This window comes from Amblyomma americanum, chromosome 10 (genome assembly GCF_052857255.1).
Source record: "Amblyomma americanum isolate KBUSLIRL-KWMA chromosome 10, ASM5285725v1, whole genome shotgun sequence".
Taxonomy (NCBI): Eukaryota; Metazoa; Arthropoda; class Arachnida; order Ixodida; family Ixodidae; genus Amblyomma; species Amblyomma americanum.
Window position 1 is genome coordinate 117335646 of NC_135506.1, and position 21905 is coordinate 117357550.

General features: G+C 46.1%; 2 protein-coding genes across 3 annotated transcripts in view; both read left to right on the forward strand.

The window, feature by feature from the left end:
- The first annotated feature begins 823 nt into the window (after positions 1 to 823).
- Positions 824 to 5456, forward strand: LOC144108658 (uncharacterized). The gene is made up of 2 exons (XM_077641839.1): positions 824 to 1260; positions 5153 to 5456. The coding sequence occupies exons 1-2, from the start codon at positions 869 to 871 to the stop codon at positions 5454 to 5456; spliced, it is 696 nt and encodes a 231-aa protein (XP_077497965.1). The 5' UTR covers positions 824 to 868.
- Positions 5457 to 9175: 3719 nt separating this feature from the next.
- The window catches only part of LOC144107017 (uncharacterized), a 70066-nt gene continuing 57336 nt past the window's right edge, over positions 9176 to 21905 (forward strand). For both annotated transcript variants that reach the window (XM_077640000.1, XM_077640001.1), the window contains exons 1-4: positions 9176 to 9268; positions 11141 to 11170; positions 14972 to 15007; positions 15094 to 15123. In XM_077640000.1, the coding sequence (XP_077496126.1) occupies positions 9265 to 9268; positions 11141 to 11170; positions 14972 to 15007; positions 15094 to 15123 (100 nt within the window). In that variant the 5' untranslated portion in view covers positions 9176 to 9264. The remainder of the gene's footprint in view (positions 9269 to 11140; positions 11171 to 14971; positions 15008 to 15093; positions 15124 to 21905) is intronic.

The window sequence follows — 21905 nt, forward strand, 5'->3', positions numbered from 1 at the left end:
GTGCAAAATTGAAAACACCTGACGAAAAAGTTAAACTAGCCAAAACATTTGGTATTTATATGCTCTTGTCAAACGTTATCAACTGCTTGAATTACCTTTCGTTCGCTTTTATTTATTGGCGCTAGATGGGGCGATGCTGTTGGAGATTCTCGAACACCGATCTTCTAGGTTTCAGTAGTCCAAGGCCTTTAAGTGTAAATAAGGCACAGAATATATGCCTTGTAGCGACGCGCCAAAGACATTTCAACAACAACAAAAAAAACTGGTAGGAGTTTAACGTAGTCAAACCGAGTATACTTGCGAAAGCTTGTGTTCATTCTTCCATTAGAGGTGGCACTTAAACTCTCCTTTAAAGGCACGACGCCATATCTTAGGTGGAAAAATGCCAATATATGTAGAATTGGCCATTCTTTACTTAACAGTCATAGATAGCGGCGAGTCCTCATACCCCTACCAGCGAAGTCGTGCAGTGGTTAAACGGTGCACCACTGCCCTGGCCGGTGGCTCTTCCTGTCACAGCCACCGGTGGGGGATTGTGCGACCCATGTTGCTATTACCGAGCAACCTCTCGCACAGCTGGCGCCACGCTCCTCCGAGATTACCGGTGTAAGCTCGGAGGAGCTGGCAACCCGCGTAACTCGGGTTGCTAGGCAACAGCACAAGATCGTACGTACGGTGACCAGATTCTTGGCCGGTGTTGGTGAGCGCATGAGTCATCTCGCACTGAGACCGGCTCTTGAAGTCCTTTGAAGTGCACGTTTTGGCAGTGGTGTTATACTGACGATTGGGATGACGGGCTGTCTGCAATGCGCGCAGGAAAGGATGGGCAGAAGTCGTTATCAAAAGGCTTCAGACCGTCCGCATCCAGATGTGGCCCGACGATCAAATCCTAAGCGTCTCACCGAAGGAGCTCGAGCGATTGTACGCACACCTCCCTAACATTACGGAGGCTGCACTGGGCATCGGGAGTGTCAGCGGAGTGTCGTACCTGGAGCACCTGCTCGAGACCCGCCGAGCCCTTCGTTCTTGGCTCGGTACCGCCGCCTACCGGGACCTGGTGGAAAGTGGCGGAAGAAGCCACGACACCTTCGTCCGCTACGACCCCTTCGCGAACACCGTCTCCGTGGTAGTGGGCGTCCTGGAAGAGCCCCACTTCTACGCGCTCGGCACCAAGGCCATCAACTACGGTGGCCTGGTGGCCGCATTCGCCAGGAAACTGGTATCGATCATCGACGTCGACGACGTCCGGTTTTACGCCAAGTAGGCGTTTCATTTTTGATCGAATCCGTCGCCAGTTAGATTAGAATTCGGAATTTCAAAGTTGACTGATTACATTTGTATAAGTTTGATGTATGAAGAAAAAAGAACGCCGACCAAAAGGTTGTTGATTAAAACGAGACGTTTCGGCTCCCATACGGAAGCCTTGATCACTGGGCGGAAAGCCCGAAGCACAAAGCTTAAGTGCGTCGAAGTAATCGCCCCAAGCATCTTGCGTACGTAGGCGGGAGATTGCCTGCGTTGTGGTTAAGGGTTTTGTCTGTTGTTTGTATTATCAGGGATTCCAGATATCGACGTGACAGCCAATTCTTTTCTCTTGCGATGACTGATGCTTCTTCCCAAGCCATATTGTGCGTCGCGGCTTCCACGTGTTCCGCAAGTGCATTAGATGCAATCTTTTTGTTCCTGACGTCGTTCTTGTGGTCCCTCAATCGCCTTTCGAAATTCCCGCTCTCGCCGATATAGCAGTAGTCGCAGTCTGCGCAGGGAATCTTATAGATGACGCCAGGAAACTTCTCTTTCTTTATCTTGTCTTTGGCGGCCACCAGCTCCTGCCTCAGCTTGCACGCAGGAACGTGAGCGACGTGCACACCGTAAGTGCGCAGAACGCGAGCCAAAGACTCGCTCACGCCCGGCACATATGGGATAGCGGCTCGGGCTCGGCAAGGAGGACCAACTGGTTCTGATGGGCGTGAAGACCGTTGAAGGACAGAATCCACGAAGTGCTTGGGGTAGCCGCATTCACTCAATTCTCGGCGCACTTGGCGTAGGTCAGCAGCCCGATCTTCTGGCCTTGGGCAGATGTTTTTGGCACGTCGGACGAGGGAAGCCACGACGGAGCGTTTGTGGACAAACGGGTGGACAGAATTAAAATGAAGATACCGACCTGTGTGGGTTTCTTTTCTATAAACTTTGAAAGAAAGGCGGTTACCACGGCGTTCCACCAAAACGTCCAGAAAAGGAAGACGGCGTGCAGCCTCCTCCTCAACAGTGAATTGAATGGAATCTTCCATGCTATTGATGTGATCTGTGAAAGGACCTAACGCATTCTTTTTGATAATACAGAATATAGCTAATACACAATATAGCTTGGGAAGAAGCATCAGACATCGCAAGAGAAAAGAATTGGCTGTCACGTCGATATCTGGAATCCCTGATAATCCAAACAGACAAAACCCTTAACCACAACGCAGGCAATCTCCCGCCTACGTACGCAAGATGCTTGGGGCGATTACTTCGACGCACTTAAGCTTTGTGCTTTGGCTTTCTGCCCAGTGATCAAGGCTTCCGTATGGAAGCCGAAACGTCTCGTTTTAAACAACAACCTTTTGGTCGGCGTTCTTTTTTCTTCATACATGAATCTTCTACCCGACCAGACGAGTTTTCGTCAGACTTTAGATTTCTTTGTATAAGTTTGGTGGGACAGTTTCCTGCTGCACACCCGCCGCGGCGGCTCAGTGGCTTTGCCGTTCGGCTACTGATTCCATGGTCGTGGGCTCGATCCTGAATTGGGCGACAATATTTTTGATGGAGGTCACATGCAAAGACGCCCGTGCGCTGTGCGAGGTCAGTGCTTATTAGATAACCGCAGCTGGTCTAAATTTATACGGAAACCATCACTATGGTGTCCTTAACAGCCCATGTGTCACTTCGTAACATTGAACCAGAACATTTACCATACAGCTTTCTGTAGTACGAAAGTCTTGAGCGAGCTGTCGGGCTAGTTGTTTGGACGCACCTGCCCCCACGTGTCGTACTCGTCTTTGTCCTCGTCTTGTTTCGCGCGGCTCAAAGCCGATGCCGAACTTTGTAGGAAGAGGTATCAATGCAAGAACAGCTGGTAACACACTAAGCCTTTCTGAAAAGAAGGCGTACAGTTGCGGACATATGTAAATGAAACATGCTGTTCCTTTTTATGTGTTCCTTTCCTGTCCGAAATGAATCAATATTGGTTTTCCGTGAGGCAACGCAGTAGCAACCACTACACGAATGCACTCGCCATAGTTGGCAATTTTAATAACCGAACATGTGAAAAACGTTAGGAGGCAATAGCGTGCCCCGTTTGCTTTTGTCCGCAACTTCAGATTACCAGTTTCATGAAAGTTCTATAGTGTAATGCAACGGCAACTGCAGAGGGTATTTATTGCGGACATTGGATTAAATGAGTGGCAGTAGTAACCTGCATGCATTGGGAAACCCGCACTCGTTGAAACAAGGATTAGATTATTGTACAACATGGCAAAGAAGCAAACGTCCAAAATGAACGGAGCTTTGAAGCATCGGAGAAACCATCCTTATTGCACATCGGCAGCGCAAGGCTTCGAAATAATTGAACAACTGTTTCAATTTAATACAAGTTGCAAAATGAGGCAGGAAAGTAGTGAGAAAATGGGTTAGGTTCATTTGTGAAAACTAAAAACTAGTCTCAGTTTCTGACTTATTAACAGGAGTCAACTTACCATGAATAAGTAAAAAATTTGTGTCAGCCGACTATTGTTCTTGTTTCATTTAATTGAAGGGCACTTCGAACCAAACCTTTCTGGCGTAATCTCCTCTGCTATAGAGGAAGTAATACTCGACCAGACATCTACATGCATTAATAATAGCTCTATATCCAATCCCACAATAGCCGTGTTAAGTATTTGTCTTTCCCAAGAACGGAAACTGAGTGGAATAACCTCAGTAACACTGAAATTTTGCAATCATCGTTGACATCATTGAATCGCTCCTTCGCTAATGTGGTCGGATACGGACGTTTTCTTTTTTTGTTGCTTATTTTGCGTCTGTCTGCCACTGTTGATTTTTGCTTCGCCATGTTCTTCTCCGAGTATGCTAAAGTCCCAAAACAGTGGACTGCCGTGTCTGTAAACAAATGGATCAATAGTGCAGGTTAGGATATGGGCTAAGCCTGCTTAACACCCCGGGTTTGTATCTACGCATTATTATGGCAATAAAATGGATGCATTGCTTGCTATCACACTACGCGTAATCCCTGACTGCTATGGCATACGGCAATCGGTTAAAGTTCCCGTTTTAGAATATATGAGACGGAAAGATGTGCAATATGCGATGAATATGGTATGTTTGAAAAGCGATCACCAATGTCTTAAGATAAGCTAGATGACGGCAAGTGGATATTAGAGTATACTAAAATTTTTAATTTGTGTCATTGTGTACTTAGAAATGCTAGAGATAATCTGAGTGATGGCAAGAAAAAGTGTGACGTCATCAAACAGCCGTACGACCCACACAGCAAGGCGAGCACTACCACCTCAGACAATCCACACATGTCGTTCGTCTTTATATACTCGTCACTGGCCAACCTCCAAGTGGTTCCGGTTTTTCCGACATTGGTACCAAAATTATGACGCAAACGTATGTTGTACATCGTTCAGGGTGGTGTCATACGATTTCTCTTTATATAGCTTACATGTGCCAGTCAAATTAGAGGCTGGCTTTCAACAACGATTCGAACCGACGACATGTGCACCTTCAACTGTATGCCTTCTCGGGCTTTCATATCAAAGTTGCGATGCAAACGTTCATCGTGCAATCCGGATGGTGCCATACGCGCGTGGACACCAGCCTAAACGCTGTACGACGCTGCGGCTTTCATAAACTCGCAGAAAGGAACTTTAATGCATGTACAAACATCACGCGTAAATACTGCACCCGGAGACAGTAATGCTTTTGCACTCCAACACGTAAGCAGTCTTAAGTAACCTTGATGAATTTTTGGGGAGGCTTTCGGGAGTACAATCACAAAGAAAAACAATCACTTCTCTGTGGGCCACCCATGGCCGTCATTTGGGCGATGTGCCGTCAGAATTACGCAATATCAAAGCTGCTGACCACTTTTGCCTTCTCTCCTCAGGACTGGAAGTTGGTCGGTTCTCCACAAGATTCGTGCAAAGGATACTGCTCTAATCACCGAGCGGAGGGCCCTGGACATCACTTACGATGCTTACGTTGGAGCTGTGACCTTCGCCTCCAGTGGGACAGAAGACCAACGCGTCGTGTCCTTCGAGGAGTTCTCGGCAGAGCAGGTGTTCTTCATCTCCTACTGCTACAGCTTGTGCCAACTTTCGCCCCTCGAAGGCCGACAGCGCTGTACAGGAGTCGTGAAAGGCTTCGACCACTTCGCGAAGGCCTTCGGATGTGCGTCCAGGAAGTCGTAGCCTGACACCGGACGTCTGTCGTGCTGCAGCGCATCGCCCTCTCTCTTTTTCTTGATGCACTTTTCGGTTCTTTGTCCTTTCTGCTTTGCGTTAATTGGCCTCAGTCATAGACTGGTAACAGTTAAATGTTCGCATTTTCTGAAAGAACTGCCACTCAAATGCTTCTAGATTTGGTTATTTTAGGTAACAGATATGCTTGCGATGAGCTCTCGCCTATTGTATGCCTTCGTACCCTCATTATCTCCTTTCGACAAACGCATGTACGGCCCCAGAACGTGCGTATAATCAATAAACTCTGCCGTAGGCTCGGTAAATACGCAACACCAGCTCCGGTATTGACCGCTGTGGCCTTGCCGCTTGTACAGAGCAAGATGTAGGGCACGTGAACGTCGCAAGTGCTAAGGAGTGGGCACTATCACCATCCTCTATGCCTCCTGCAACGCTTCCTGAGCTTCATCTTCTTCTCATTAGAGGGACCATGAGATGATTTTGTTTTGTTTTTCATATTCTTGCTCAGCAGATCTGTTGAGGTGGTCTTTGTGAGTATTCCGGTCAAATATAAAAGCAGCTTTGCCATCCAGAAGCCGCTACAGTAGCGACAGAATCCCCTGCAGAGCTTCGACCGCCACCATCCCAACTCCAGATGGCCCTGCCCACCACCCATCTTCTCACTTCCATCACTCCTCCCCCCCCCCCCCCCCCCCCCCCATGAAGAAGCCCGCGCTGCACTGGAACGAAATGGCGACGGCTGAATAGAACTCAGTTTCAAAGTTTATTCAGAAATAATTGCAAATGTTTTGTGTATAAAGAAGGTTACAAAAAGAGGTCCCAAAGTTTTCCTCTGTACTGGGACCTCTACGTACAACTGCAGAAAACAACAAATAGCAAACATGAAGCAGCATGAAGTTGCATGAACTTTAGATTAGCGCGCAAAGCATATAAATATAGTGGATTAAAACAGCTTCCTAATCAAAAGTAAAGAATAAACGAGCAGTGTTTACGCTTAAATGACGATACAGATGACACTGTTTTAATACTATGAGGCAATAAATTCTCTTCTTTCATTAAAGAAAATCCGACAGTCTGCATTCTATATCTCGAACTTTTGGTAGTGTGCAATTATTTCAAAATATGGAAGTGCGAAAAGACTCAACGTGAAGGTGACCCTTGTAGAATCAAAATGCACAACAAATATTACTCACGCAGGTCTGTCACATCTGATCATTTGATCGCTAGCGCAATTTCTTTCACCCAGTGGGTTCTGCGTTTAGCAAGAAATGCGCGCGCTAGGAGAGCACGACGAATCCATCGAAGGCGCTGCAAAAATTGCAGTGTGTCTCGAAGCTTGTCACAGTGCTCATCAAGAACGAGAATATCAGTGGCAATTCCCGAGACGCCGCGAGAACACTCAGTTCACTCAGTCGAACAGTCGAACTTGGGTATATCGGAGAGGAGATCATCACGAAAAACTTCCATATGTTGATAACTCGCTATACGAAAAACGGAAATAGATTAGGTTGTATGTAACATACAAGCATGAATACATTCTTCCCAAGCTAGTGACCCGTTTCCAGAAGCGACGGGCCGCCCGCTGTCACACCTTTCTCTAGGCGTTGCTAATCCTCACCTGCTGTGCATCGAAGCATGAGCATACAGTGCTTAATACAGTAGTCGCTTATTAAAACAAGGCGCAGTTTGCTTCCGTGACGCTTTCGTCAGGGAAGCGAGCGAAGCTCGCCTGGTCAGGGCCGCCGCTAGGCGTTAGGTAGGTTGGGTTCAACGCATGACAAGCGATGTGGCATGGAAAGTGACTACAAGAGACTGAAGGCTACCTTCAAGCACATTGCACGTTCCCCCTCATCGCGCGGTTTCACAGCGCTGCCAGCAGGTGACATAAACCGTGTAGCCGACCTGCCGCCGAGAGCGAAAAGTGACCAAAACACGCCGTTAGGAGAAGCGCCAGTTGAAGGGCCGCGGCGTGCCGTTCGATATATCGAATAGCAGGGCAAGTTTGAGTTCGATATACTGCGCGACTTTCCTATACTTTTACAAGGGAACTTAATGCGGACACACTCTGCTTTCGTTGTAGCAAATATTTCGATATGTCCGGGCTCAACTGCATCCGCTAGACATGGTCAATTTCTTGACTGGACAGAAAAAATCAACCAGCAGAAAAAAGTAGGTCATATCATACAAATTAAGAACAACAGTCTTCTCATTTATGGGACAAAGGCCTCTCCTATACCTCTCCAATTAACCCTGTCTTTTGCCAGCTGCGGCCACCATAACCCTGCAAACTTCTTAATCTCACCCGCCTATCTAGCTTTCTGCCGCCCCCTGCTACGCTTGCCTTCTATTACAATCCATTCCATTGCCCTTAGAGGACACCGGCTGCCTTCCCTTTGCATCACACGCCCTGCCCTTGCAAGCCCATTTATTCATCTTGATTTCGACTGAAATGTCATTAACCGGTGTTTTATCCCTCACCCACACTGCCCTCTTCGTCTCCCTTAACGTTACAACTATCATTTTTCTTTCACACCTCCCTCGGTTCTTATGTACTGACGTGACATTGTAAATGAGCACCAAAAATTTCATGCATTCTATAGCTGTAAGCGTACCCACCTGTTGGTCTTCGGATCACTGATTTGAATCGGCTGGAGTCATTTACTTTTCTTACTATTTATCCTTTTTTACTTGTTACTCGTTTTATTAAACAGTACCCTAGCTATATTATAGTCCAACTTTGATTTAACCTTTCCAGCTTTTCCATTCGACCGCTTTCCATCATAAGCCACGTATATCCTCGTAGTACATGTATCTTCGTATAACACGTAAAACACATATTCCATAATATAAGGCTAGGGACGGCAACTTCGTGAAAGGTGTTGAATGAACGCTGTCGTGAAAGCTAACCGCCAAAAAAAATACCAAGTAGACAATGATTCCGATTAACTTAATCTGCTAAATGCTACGGCGTAAAAATTTTAGATCTAGTCGGCTCCTAGCTTTCTTTATTTCTTGCTTTCTTTCTTCCTTTCATTCGTTCTCTTTCTTTCCTTTTTTCTTTCTTCCTTCCTTTGTTTCTTTCTTTCTTTCTCCGTTTCGTTCTTTCATTCTTTCTTTCTTTTTCTTCGTTTCTGTCTTTCGTTCTTTTTTCCTTTCCTTCTTCCTTCCTTTCTTTCCTTCTTTCATTCTTCCTTTCTTTCTTGACAGTTCATGTCTACCTAATTCACTCCGCTCGTGTAATCAAAGCTGAGATGTAGAAGAAAGGAAGAAAGTGCTGCATTCAGGAAGACGACCTTTTACCCTTCATTCTGGCATTTTCTTTTTGCTATTCCCACAGGTTTCTTTCTTTTACTCACTCCCTCGCCTAAATTTAAGCTTGCTAGGCCCCCCTACCACCCCCAACCACCTCTTTCACGGAAACTGAGTTGCCCATTTTTTTTTAGATCATCGCATGTTTGCAGCATGCAATTTGCAATACCGGTAGTCGCCGCCTGCTTATGGCCAATCCCCCATGTGGGTATGTACAATTTTGTGACGCCAACAACAACAACGAGGACGGCGCTGCCTTGGATGCAAGCTGCCAGCAAAAGCCTTAACTACAGTATCTTTCATGAATGCTACAAAGAGGCAAAAAACTAGTCTCTGTGACTGTTTCACAGCAGGACAAACTATTAGCCTTTCTTCAAAAAGCAATTTCGAGTGGGAGGCGTGTGGAAGACGAAGACGTTGCCCGCCCATCGGTTGCAGTGCTGACACCAGGCTGTCGCCGCCGCTGCGCCCGACTTGGAGAGCGACTGTCATGGGTGAGTGACTATGATCATGTCTTCGGGTACGACCTGTGACGCGCTCAGAAGCCGCTGCTTAGCAAGGTACCAAAGAGGGTAGTATTTCAACGCGCAGCTTGGGTGCAGGTTAGCTGCACAACCTGCCCATTCACAATGTGTTCTATTTCTAGGGCCCTGATTTTTCAAAACAGCACTCAGAGGAGATCCACAAGGATTGCCGCTCATTATTTAAACGATTACAGCATCGTAGACTAAAGCATGACTAGTGGAATTTTGAAGTGCCTAAAATGCCAATGACATTTGTTTCCTCATATATATGATTAACATTTCAACAGAAACGGTGGTGGGAAAGTATCAAAATACGTTTATCGCAGGATAGCACACGTAATACGCACCTGGTTGGCACTTACGCACACGCCAAACCTGGTGCATTATCCCACGCCTCGCTTGGCTCGCACGCAGCAGCGTCGGGTTTCCCAAGATCTGCACCACGCACAAGATTAGGGGCGTTAGCAATCAGTGTCTTCACACCCCTTTCCAGATTGCGACGACCCTGAAAGCACTAAGCCCATTACTGTCTTAGGAGATGGTGTAACTTCACAAGTTTCAAAGTTACAGAAATCTCAAACGTAGAGTTCAAGCAAATATAATTCTTGTTTTGTAAAGCGCTGGAATCTGGCGGAACAATTTAACCCTGCCGCCTACTAGCTGACCTTTGTTTTTTTCATCACGTACAAAGGCATCAAAAATTGAAATGAGCGTGGATTTTCCAGGCAGTTGGATTTATTGGAATTGGAATTGTTTCTCATGTTTTCATGCAGTTTTCATGTTTGCAGTTTACTGAGCGGTCCGCCTCGTTTTGGTCACGACAGATGTCCCCAGCTTGTTACCGTTGCACTTGCTCGAGAAGAAAACTTGGCGACGCATAGTAGTGTCCGCACCATTATACTTCACATCGCTCATTTTTATAGTACGATATTTCATCTATTTTAAAAATGTGTATCACCGGCTATTGTTGTGCTACAAGTATTTTCATAAATCGAGTGACAACCACATAGCACAACTCACTGAGCTGAATAAGGATCAATTCATTGATCATACCCGACATGGTGAAACTTGGAGTGTGTCCACACCAAGGGAGAACTTTTGCGAGCAATCCTCATCGCACATCTTTCATTATAAATTAAATCGGTAGGACCCCAGGCATAATTTGATCCGTTTTTTTTTTTTTGTCAAATTTTCAAAACTGTTTTCTCAAGTTTGTGTGCAGAATTTATGTAACATGCTGTAATCGTTTAATGTTCGATGGTTTTATGTATTTGTTCATTTGTTCCATTGCGCTTAATTTCAATAATGCCGCTGTTCTATTGCTGGTCAAATAATTATTTGTATAGTTCTGAGTTTCTAGCCTGCGAAACAATGATACAACAGCCGTTTAAGTGTGGATGCAAATTGTAAGTCGCCATGACCCACATCAAGCTGTTGTCACGGCTTTTAGTCGTGTCTCTTCTTCCCAAAGAGGAAATAAATAATGGAACTGAAATCTAATATAAAAGTCAACTATCAGCAAATCAAAAGAGAACTTGTTGCTGGGCTAGTTAGTTTTTGTTCATTGTGAATTATTTAAGCCGCAAAGACAGGACGAACGTAGAAAAACGCAGGACGAGGCGCTTCGTCCTGTGTATTTGTATTTTCGCCCTGTCTTTGCGCCCTACATATTTCAATCAGCAAATTGTTGTGAAACATATTTGCTGTTTACGTAAAGCTCAAGAGGCTTAATTCTCCAGTTGGGCTGTGTGTAAGGTCTCGGTTGGAGGAAACAGGCAAGGCATCAACCTAGCTAGGAAGAAAGTTTGACGTCGAAATAAAACCTTTTTTTTCTTCTTTCAGACGAGCAAGGCTTACACCCGGAAACCACTAGTAAGCACAACTTTTGTCCGTAAAGTTCCGAGACTGAGAACATTAAAAAAATATGTGTTTAACATTGAAATCATTTGTGCAGCACCCCTTCGAAATAGTCTCCCTTGCAGTCTATACACAGCTTCCAACGCTTCTTGATGTCTTGGAAACAGTTGAAAAACGCTTATTTTGGCAGGGCTGTCAGCTCTTTTGTCGTGGCGTCTTGAATGGCCTCCACTCTCCCCATCCAGCATGGGGAGAGGTCAGGCGAGTATGGCGGAAGGGTAAGTACAGTAATGCTGTGCTTGGCGCGAAATATTGTCACGCTGAGAGCAGTGCGCGGCCTTGCGTTATCTTGGAGAAGGCTCCATTGTCCAGATGCCGATAAGTCAGGGCGACGGCGTCGCAGTGCATCACGCATGTGTTGAAGCACGCGGATATAAAACTCCTGATTCACCGTCTGCCTTTGTGGTACGAACTCGTGGTGTATGACACCTCAGGCATTGAAAAAACTATCAGCATCGTCTTTGTTTTGGTCTTCTGTCGCCGCACCTTTCCTGACGCCGGGGAGCTTGTGGACCGCCATTCGGCGCTCTGCCTCTTTGTTTAAGGATCATGTTGAAAACACTATGTTTCTTCTTCAGCAATGATGCTGTCGACGAATGCAGCATCTTTCTCTGCCTCAGAGAGCAAATGAGCGCTCACTGATGCCCGCGTGTCCTTCTGGTCGTGTGTGAGGGAGTGCGGCACAAGCTGGCATTCAGCTTTCGTTTCTCCAAGTTCTCACGCAAAATTTGATGGCATGTTGTCTTACTAAAGTCGAGAGCATCTGATAGCATGTGGACTGTAATGGTGCGGTTTTGCTGAACGATTTCTCTGATCCGAGCCACGTTGTTTTCATTCCGTGAGGTTAAAGGGCGCTCCTGCCTTGTGTCGTCTTCCACCGACGTTATCCCCGAAACGAACCTCTTGTGCCACTCGAAACCTCGCGCCCGCGATAACGGCTCATTGCCGTAAGCATCACGAAGTAGCTGATACGTCTGTGTGGCTGTCTTGCCAAGGTTCACACAGTATTTTATGTTTACACGCTGTTCGAGGTGTTCGAGAGTTTATCTCATAGTAGAATGCGCATACGACTAGTGACAACGTATTTTTCTGCATGTAGTGCCATCTAGCGGCAGCCTTAGCAATTGACATAAATAGCTCAGTGAGCCCGAAAAGATGGCGCTACGCACACGCACTAAAATTTGTTTTGGGGAATCATTTAATAATAATAATTATAACTATTATTATTATTATTATTATTATTATCATTTCCTGAGAATAAAATAAATCAGTCCCGAAATTTTACGTATGTGACCCATCGATAGAAATTAATCGTTCGGATGAATTCGCGTTGTAACCTTGTTTCTTTTCAGACACTCGAACATCGTCGTTTTGCGGGAGAGAACTTGCGAGCTCGCAGAACGGCAGAAGGCTTACAAAATAATCGCATCGTTATGCAGACTTGCGCACTCAGAAGAGAGCACGGCGGCGGCGATAGCGAGACCGGCCCTTGGCGCGCTCTACCTTAGCAAGACAAATGTGAAAACAATCTTGAGCACCACAGAAGGTTACGAGCGCACTCGTGATTATACGCGAAAAAAAAACTATTCAGGGATGGTTTGGCGCTCGGATGGAGGTTAGCGGTAGTGGCTGCGGTCAGGAGCCGGCGAGGGTGTTAGCCTTAGATTGAGGATGTCGGAAATCCCCCCCCCCCCCCCCTGCTTCACATAGCTTAAGCAGAACAGAAAAAAAAACAAGCGCCTACCGCTGCCCCGGAAGGCCGGCGACCTTTCGTATCCAAAAGTAACCTTTTTGCCACCAGCATTTTAGTTCTTGGACCTTCAGTGAACACGTTGTCCATACAGAGGGTGTCCAGGGAGAGGGGGTAATATTGCACAACGCAGTTCTACGAATTCATTCGTCGATAAAATGCCACCCCTCCCCCAACTCCGTTTTTCTAGAAAAATTGCTACAACACAGTCCACTCGTTCCGATTTTACGTTCCAGCTCCGTGCTGACTGTAAATAGGAGTGGCGATAACAGGCATCCTTACCTAAGTCCTTCTTCTACCACAACTCCTTCTCAATATTCCATGTCCTTCCAATTCACAACAGCTACGTCGATTTCCTTGTAAGATTTATTTATAAACATATTGCTTCACCGCCCGTATCCTCCTTTTCAAAAAACTTGCCAAAAAATGGCGTCATTTACATTGTCGTAATCCCTTATGATGTCTGAAAATGCCATCCACAGCGGTCGTTCTTCAGGCGCAGCGGTTTCGATATTGTATCAGGTGCCAATTAAGTTGTAATCTAATCTGCGTCCTTAATTGCCTTAATCCATTCTCCAGTTCTCTTAAAACCTCCACCTCTGCAGTCCAACCTTGCAGTTGATCCTTAATGCCTTGCATTGCTATTCTATACAGTACCGATGTCGCCGTCGGTGGCCTATAGGACACAATTTTGCACGATGCTGCAGCACTTTGATCACATGAACGGCCGCCATCTTGAAAGCTCGGACGAGCAAGAAACGTTCTGTTGCGAGTAGTAAGAGCGTGAGCTTTTAAAAAGGATCGCTTTCCAAAAACAATAAACGACGATGGACGCCGCGAAGTTCTCCTGAGCGCCTAGAGAGTTCTGTCCTGTGCTGCAAATGTTTTCTTCTCCCACATGATGAGATGTATTACTAGACTAGAGGCAGGTGCGTTTTGGTTGCGGAAACAACTTCGGATGGTGCAGAAAGTTACTTGGGCATAAATATGTTTTTTCGAAGAACAAAAATTCAGTGGGGGTGGAAGCACAGTGTTTGAATTCTTAAAAAATTTTTCGGCCATTCGTGTCATGTCTGGGAAATAGGAGGTTCAATATATGCGCACAGATATTTTCACATTTCTCCTCGATAGCAGAACATAACGCGTTTCTGAAAATGCTAAATTAGATTGCTACAAAAGACAATATAGAAACTTCTGTCGCAAAACCAAAGGAATGATGGCATTAAACTCAGGCTGTATAATCAGGGGCATGACGGAATACCGATTGGGAAGGTGCGAACATTGCGGAAATAGTAAACATACCCTCTCCTACATTTGAGGAAAGAAACACACGTTTAGAGGCCCATACGAGTACCTTGAACACACACAGCGCTGAATTGAACGACGATGGCTTATGTAAAGTTGAAATTGTGCAGTGAGTAATTGTAGATTGCTGGAAGGTTTCCACGTACTCTATTAAGCGCATGCTTCGTGTTGTGCATGAAATGATTCCAAGAGAAGGCGCGATGATAAATTTTTTTTCTGTCTAGCAGTCACAGATGCTTCGTCAGGTACTTCACGTAATTTTAAGCATCAAAATGGCAGTGAGCATCAGAATGACGGTGCTCTACATCTAATGCTTTGCCTGAGCCCAGCGACTCAGCAGTACACACTATTGATTGAAATTAAATTCAGCACCTGTCATCGCCATAGAGAAAAACTTATCATCGCGCCTTCTTTTAGAATCATTTCACACTCCTAACACGAAGCATGTTCTTAAAAGAACACATAGAAACCTTGCACAAATCTACAATAGCTCACAGCAAAATTTCAGACGCGTAATAAGTTATCGTCGTTCCACTCAGCGATCTGTGTGATCGAGGTACCCGTACAGGCCCCGAAACATCACGACGTTCTTTCTCAAACGTTTGTTAGTGTATGTTTACTGTCCCCGAAACGAAACGGAAGGTGTTTTACGTTAAGTGTTTAAGTTACATCGGACGTCTTACTAAAGGCTTTTTTTTCAGCCTTCACGTACCAGTTTTCGAGCACAAAACAATATGGTGAGTTCTCGAGACTCGAAGTCTACTCACTTATTATCAATTTTCATCCAGCTCTTCTTTTAATGATCTAACAAAATCACTTTCAGGCGCTCCGACTTATGATGCGGAAAACGAAGGTATGTACTTTCTCCTAGAGCGGCTAGAGTGAAGTTTTGTTGTGAAGATTACACTCTTGTTATGGCAGTTATGCCTCAAGCCCTCCTCCCCACAACCCCTCGATACTTCCCAAGCACAGCAGCTGTAACGATGAGCTTCAGGGTTGCAATAGATCATGGCGGAAGGAAAGAACTCAGCAGAGGCGGTTACGTACATTTTTTGACGCTGTCTCTCCCCTGCTGCCCCCTCACTTGGCCGGCGCCTCGGCGTGCTTGCGCATGCGCAGCAGGCATTGCAGCAGATTACGCCGCTGCGCCCAGCGTTACTATTGGCTGCGCCGTCGGCCAAAGACTCCCAGTAGTCCTTGCGAAAGCGCGTGGCTTCTGGCACACTTTTTGGCGTTCAGCTAGAATAGCGCGGACCTTTCCTGAGTTTTCCTTCTCCCATGCCATCGATAGATGGCATCAGTGTCCATTTTGGAACGGTGGTGGAGCACATGCTGTTGAAATGCTTCAGCGCAAGGCCGTTCGATTAATCTTTTCGAAGCAGGGTTCAACGGACTCATCAGCTGCCAAAATGCAGGAACACGGGCTTCAAACATTACAATTAGGAAGAAAAAATTCTCACAATTGAACTTTTTTCTCTCAAGCATGATGCGTTGCCCATGTGCATAGAGTCTATGTTAAGCCATTTTTTGTGACATGGGTCAAAGAGACATCGCCAGGAGTGGGAAACTCCAACTAGTTTCGGTTTGAAATACTTCAGCACACCTTGGTGACCATGAACCACTGGTGGCAAAAAATAAATTGCTGTGCATACAAGCAGCGCCAGCGGCAGCAAAGGCGGGCGAGTTGTGTGAGGCACCGGGCAACAAAGTTGCTCTGTTTTCGCAGGCAGTGGTTCGAATTCCACTCGGGCATGAAGTTTTCTTTTTTCTGCTGGACACCATTGCTATGACGACCGTACGACGCTCGGGTTGGCTTTCCTCCGGCCACTATGGGGAAGAACTGGCACTGAAGTTTAGATTAGGTGGACAATGATCTGCATGGAAGTTTCCTACCGCTGACATCGCCACTCTGATTCACTACCTACTTCACCGCCAGGACTAACTTATTTGAATATTCCTTCTTCCTATAGGGCTGTAATTGTCTAGAATGGTTTACTTCTAGCAACGCTGTGTAACGTAGGCTCCCTTGAAAAAAAAAACAGAAGATCGATGTCAAACTTTTCGGCGTTTGTGCCAGAACTTTTTGTATCTTTAAAGAGACCGAACACTGACCAAAACATGCCATAATATTATGGCAGAAATGAAAAGTCATCTCAAACTGTGAGAATTGGCCCCTGCAGTATCAAAGTAACGCGGATTTATAATTTTAATTTGGCATTCAAAAAATCGCACAAAAAGCCATCTTGCGGCGAAACCCGTCATTGTCAAAGTGGTCCACCACGTGACTACATCTCTGTAAAATATCGCTTATTTTTATTGAATGCATAGTGTTTATCTCTTTCAGGAGTGTTCGTGATATTTTATTGTACGCCCTTCGATGGAAAGCAATGCTTCTTTCGTATCGCCCATGCGCTTTAAGCTTTCGTAACTAGATGGCGCCAGAGTGATTTGGATTTCTTGGATGGAGCGGCAACCGCGGTGTACTAAGGCTTTCGTCGATGAGGCGTGTAAATCCCTAAGACATAACAGCTTTGGGTATGGAAACTAAAATGGATGCTACTCCATAAACTAAATATACCTTATTGATGTCTGTCTGGCTGGCGAGATTTACGTTAGTTTTTGTTAGAGCGCTTTTCGCGACGTGCAGTCACCATGGCGCTCGCTGATGATGGTTTCCAGCATAGGGACTGCATAAAAACGAGCGCATGCACTGATTTAAAAATCCTCGCTAAGAATATTGTAAATCGTTTACAATAAAACCGTTGCAGAATACAGTAACTTAGACAGCAAGCTTTGCGATGGTCGAAAAAAAAATTGGTCCTTAAAATTCAGGGTTTCTCTTTAATGAATTGATCGCCCCCTCCTTCAAGGATCGAAAGGTCTTGTAATATTGTGCAAATAAATAGAACTTCGTTACTTTAGTTTGTTTTCGCATTTTTATTGATTATTCCATTTAGCGACGTCTCATGCATAATTAAGCCATTTATCATTGGTACTCTAGGGAAAAACCAGACGGTGGTATTCTCACTGCCGCTTCTAGATGTATCCCGTCGTAGTACATTCATAAATAGTAATGTTTAGATAACATGTAGTTTGTTATTAAGTTGAAGAGAAGAAACGAAATGCTTTCGGCGTTTGTTATCGTCCCTTTGGTTATTTATCCGGTTTCTCTCATAACCCACATTGTCCGGTCAATTCATATTCTTTTGTCTTCGTACCATGCATTGCTCTCATTTTTATTGGCCGATTTTACGGTATGCTCCAGTTTCACATCACGCCTCGAAAATGATATGGTACACTGAATGCTCCCATTTGAATCCTTCCTTTGCTCAAGTAAAATAATTTCTACAACTGTCTTTTCACATGCACACGTCACTGCCAACTGTAAAGGAGTCCTCTGTAGCAAAACCGTTGACCACGTACACTACAAACACGAATACTCCTACATAGCAGTAAAAAATAGAGTAAGCTGTCCTCTACCGCACTCTCTCCTATAAAAGGGATTGCAAATTACTCTCTTTTTACTTATCTGTGTTTATTGTGTATAGCTGCCTCTCCACGCTGTTCTATCAGACGGCAGCTAAGCCGGACTGAGCGATAAATACAGTCGAGCCCACTGATAACAAACCAGGCAGTTGTGCGGATTGCGTTCGTTGTATCCGAGGTTTGCAGTAAGCGAACTTCGCATTTCACAGCCAGAAGTACGAAGTCCAACGAAGTCCAACGTTTATTTTTTACAGAAGTTGGTAATGCGCGTTGGCTTCTTAAGAGGAGACCATATCATGGTGCTTTCCACACCTTCAAAAGCGGTCAGTACTTAATGTTAAGGCCCTAAGTGGAAGTAATTGAGATGCTTTAAGAACAGGGTATATCTATCATCACTGTTAACGCGTTCACGACAAATGGTAGCAACGTTGTCCTATTCATCGTCGTCGTCCGATTCCTTTCATTCGGGCAGCGCTCGTCTTTCTCGTACGCTGGTTTCATCGGTGGTGTACGACTGAGATGCCCCAACCATAATACATGCCAACGAAGTCATTGCAGGCGAAATCATGCCAGCAACATTGTGCTAGAGATCCACATGCGTCTAATCACGCTATTTTTCAATAGTGTTACGAGTCCTTCCTTTCCTCATAAAGCATGCTTTAAGGAAGCAATTACTGATGCACTCCGCGATCAGTCCCATCCACATGGCCTTAATCATTACCACAACAGCGAACAAAAATATCCGAAGCGAAATATCGCCATCCGGTGTGTGGATAGCAAACATGATGAGTTGGATAATGCGCCGATCTTGAGTGCGTGAATGGCTGGATCTTGCAATCGATATTTGGTGGCGGGAGCATTGTTGCCGCAGCCAAAGAATGCAACACTATGTTCGTTGCAAAGTTACCAGGCACGAGTTGGAGCTAGTCACTTTTCGCCATGTCATGGTCGAACTCAGCAAGCCACTCAGCGAGCAAACCACGCGCAATACCCATCGCGCCATTGGGATTCGTGCCTGGTTGCACACTCGTCGCATGAAACCCAAAGGACGCGCGTTAACTCCGCCTTTGGGTTCGTCCTGTGAGGTACAAAAACGTAGCTGCCAAAGCATCTCACTGTGCAAGACTTTCCAATGACAAGGGGCTGTCGTCGGTCACTTCCATTACTCCTTGTGCACAACATAATGTTAGCGGAAAAGCTAGCTCTGTTTTTCACCATTGGCGCTGTCGCATTTAAGGAATTTAGTTCAACGGCGGCAATTGGAAACACAGTGCCATCTTGTCGGCAATGACGGGCCTTTTTTATTAGAAATTTTTGGTTCCCATATTTTTTTCCTGGGGAGGGTGCCACAGTAGCCTATAGGAGTTTTTTACATCTCCGTGCTTATTGTAAGCGCGAGTTTTTCGACTGCGAGGCCGAGTTTACTGTACCTCCTCATTCTTTTTAATCGTGTTACGCCGCCATGGTTGTTAGATGCATTATAGATGCAGTACCATTTCCCTAATACATGCTTTGAAGGAAGCACCGCCCTCGTTCGCGTTGAGCGGAGGATCTTATAACTGGGCCATTATATGTGGGCTCTATTCTACTCTCCTAGATTTGATATCTCGTTTGATTAGACGAGATCGCACTCACAAGGTAGGCATACACCATGTACAACAAATGCTACTTCTAGATGGGCCATTTCTAGACTGGAGCTACCTCTGCGTACAGCAAACTACGACCATTTACATACATACATACATACATACATACATACATACATACATACATACATACATACATACATACATACATACATACATACATACATACATACATACATACATACATACATGCATGCATGCATCCATACATACATACATACATACATACATACATACATACATACATACATACATACATACATACATACATACATACATACATACATACATACATACATACATACATACATACATACATACATACATACATACATACATACATACATACATACATACATACATACATACATACATACATACATACATACATACATACATACATACATACATACTGTTGCGTTTCGGCTACGAGGCGCGGTATAGCCGGCGCGGATGCAACGGACGCCGGGGCTTCGTTCAAAGCGGCGGTCATTTCGACCCGTTCAGTGCTGCCGCAACGCCTCCCGCCAAACGCGTCCAGGCAGGTTTCAATGCCACGTGTCGTCGTGTGTGCGTGTGTGTGTGTGTGCATGTTGGTGCCCACGCTTGTCAAAGCGCGGCAGCCGGGGAGAGGAGCTCCCCAACTGGGAGGCGAGGAGGTCTGACCGGCGCCGGCCCGGCGGACGCGCCCGTCACGTCTGTACATGTCCGTGCGTCGCCGTCTTGTGCGACTCATCCCAAGCCGTTCCTTCTTGCCCTCGACTCCGAGGGTATAAAAAGACAGCTGCGCCGGACGCCAAGGAGAGACTTCGATTTCTTCCTTCGAGTAACGTGGTCGCCCTGACCGGCTGCTCTTTTGCGATGCCAGAATAAACAAGTTGTTCTGTTGCCAGTCGACTCATCCTTTGCCGGGACCTTCGGATGTTTCCAGCTTTGCCCCAGGCCGCCAGGCCAACGCTACCCTTGGGGCTTGCAACCCTTTTGCAACAACTGGTTGCCAGCGGTGAGATCCCGACAACGGAGGCCAGCAGCGAAGATATGCGGTCAACTGTATGCTGAGCAGCACAACGACCATCCGGGAGCAGTGCAACGAGCCCTGTGTGATGACTGGTTGCCTGCAGCGGAACGACTGCGCTGAATTCTTGGCTGCGAGGTTTGGTGAGTGCGGGACTTTCTTCTTCTGAGTTTTGCCAGGCTTTTGTTAGTGTCAGAAACAGAGCTGGTAATTGTGGTTGTCGTTGCTGCCGGGTTAGTTTGCGGCAAGACAATAGTAGGCAGTAGAGAAAGCAGCATTCGGAGCAGCCATGGATTTGAAGTCGTTGCGCAAACCGAAATTGCTGGAGCTTGCAAGAGAGTTGGGTCTGGATGTCTCAGACAAACTCAGAAAACCAGAACTGCTAAGGGCTATTCTTGAGTTGGAGGCTGAGGATGACGAGCTGTCGGAATGCATTGAGACCATTGAGGAGAGGGAGCAAAATGAGAAAGACGAGCGCGAACGTAAATAGCAAAAAGAGAAAGAAGAGCGCGCTTTGGAAATGAAGCGTCTCGAGGTAGAGATGGAACGCGCTCGTAATGGAAGTCAGGTACACGGTGCAGGAGAACGAGTATCGTTCAAAATGACTGACCTGATGAGGCCGTTTAAGCTTGGAGAGGACATTGGTTGAAGAGAGAGGAGGCAGAGGATTTCAACCAAGTGAAATCGAGTCTGCTAAAAAAGTACAGGCTGTCAGCGGAGGCGTTCCGTCCGAAGTTTCGGGAAAATGAAAAAGGCAGAAGTGAGTCATATACAGAGTTTGCCTACAGGCTTATGTCAAACATGCAGGAGTGGCTCAAAGAGAAAGCGTTTGGTGACCACGAGAAAATTCTGCAGTGTTTCGGGCTGGAACAGTTTTACAGTCGGTTACCTGAGAACGTGCGGTACTGGGTCTTGGATAGGCCAGACGTTAGTACAGTGGCTAAAGCCGCCGAGCTAGCCGAGGAGTTTGTGACGCGTCGGGCTCGCGGAGCAAAGGACGGTCAAAAGGGTGAATTTGGCTCCAAGTCTGAGAGGCCGAAGTTCACACCCATGAGAGCAAGGGGGGACACACGTAGTGCGGATGCGAGTGAAAGCAGTCCGACCGAACGTAAGGAGACGGCGGCAGCCGAAGCCGAACGCAGAAAGCGGTTCGAGACGAGGCAAGCGCGCGTGTGTTATACGTGCCAGAAGCCGGGTCACTTTTCGGCGCAGTGTCCAGAAACAAAAACAAAAGTCGTGTTTTTGTCATTATGCAGCACTGACGAGAACATGAAGCTTCTCGAGCCTTACATGCGAGACTTCCTCGTGAACGGGAAAGAGTGCCGAGTGCTTCGTGATTCCGCAGCTACAATGGATGTAGTTCACCCCTCTTACGTAGAACCCGATATGTTCACGGGCGAGTGCGCATGGATCAAGCAAGCCGTGGAAGCTCATAGCGTGTGTCTGCCCGTAGCAAAAGTGCTTATTGAAGGACCTTTCGGAGCAATT

Bases quoted from the DNA above. Each gene is read 5' to 3' on its own strand.
- LOC144108658 (XM_077641839.1), top strand. From the start codon at position 869: ATGTGGCCCGACGATCAAATCCTAAGCGTCTCACCGAAGGAGCTCGAG. The intron at 1,261-5,152 runs GTAGGCGTTTCA...TTCTCTCCTCAG, and splicing joins GACGTCCGGTTTTACGCCAA to GACTGGAAGTTGGTCGGTTC.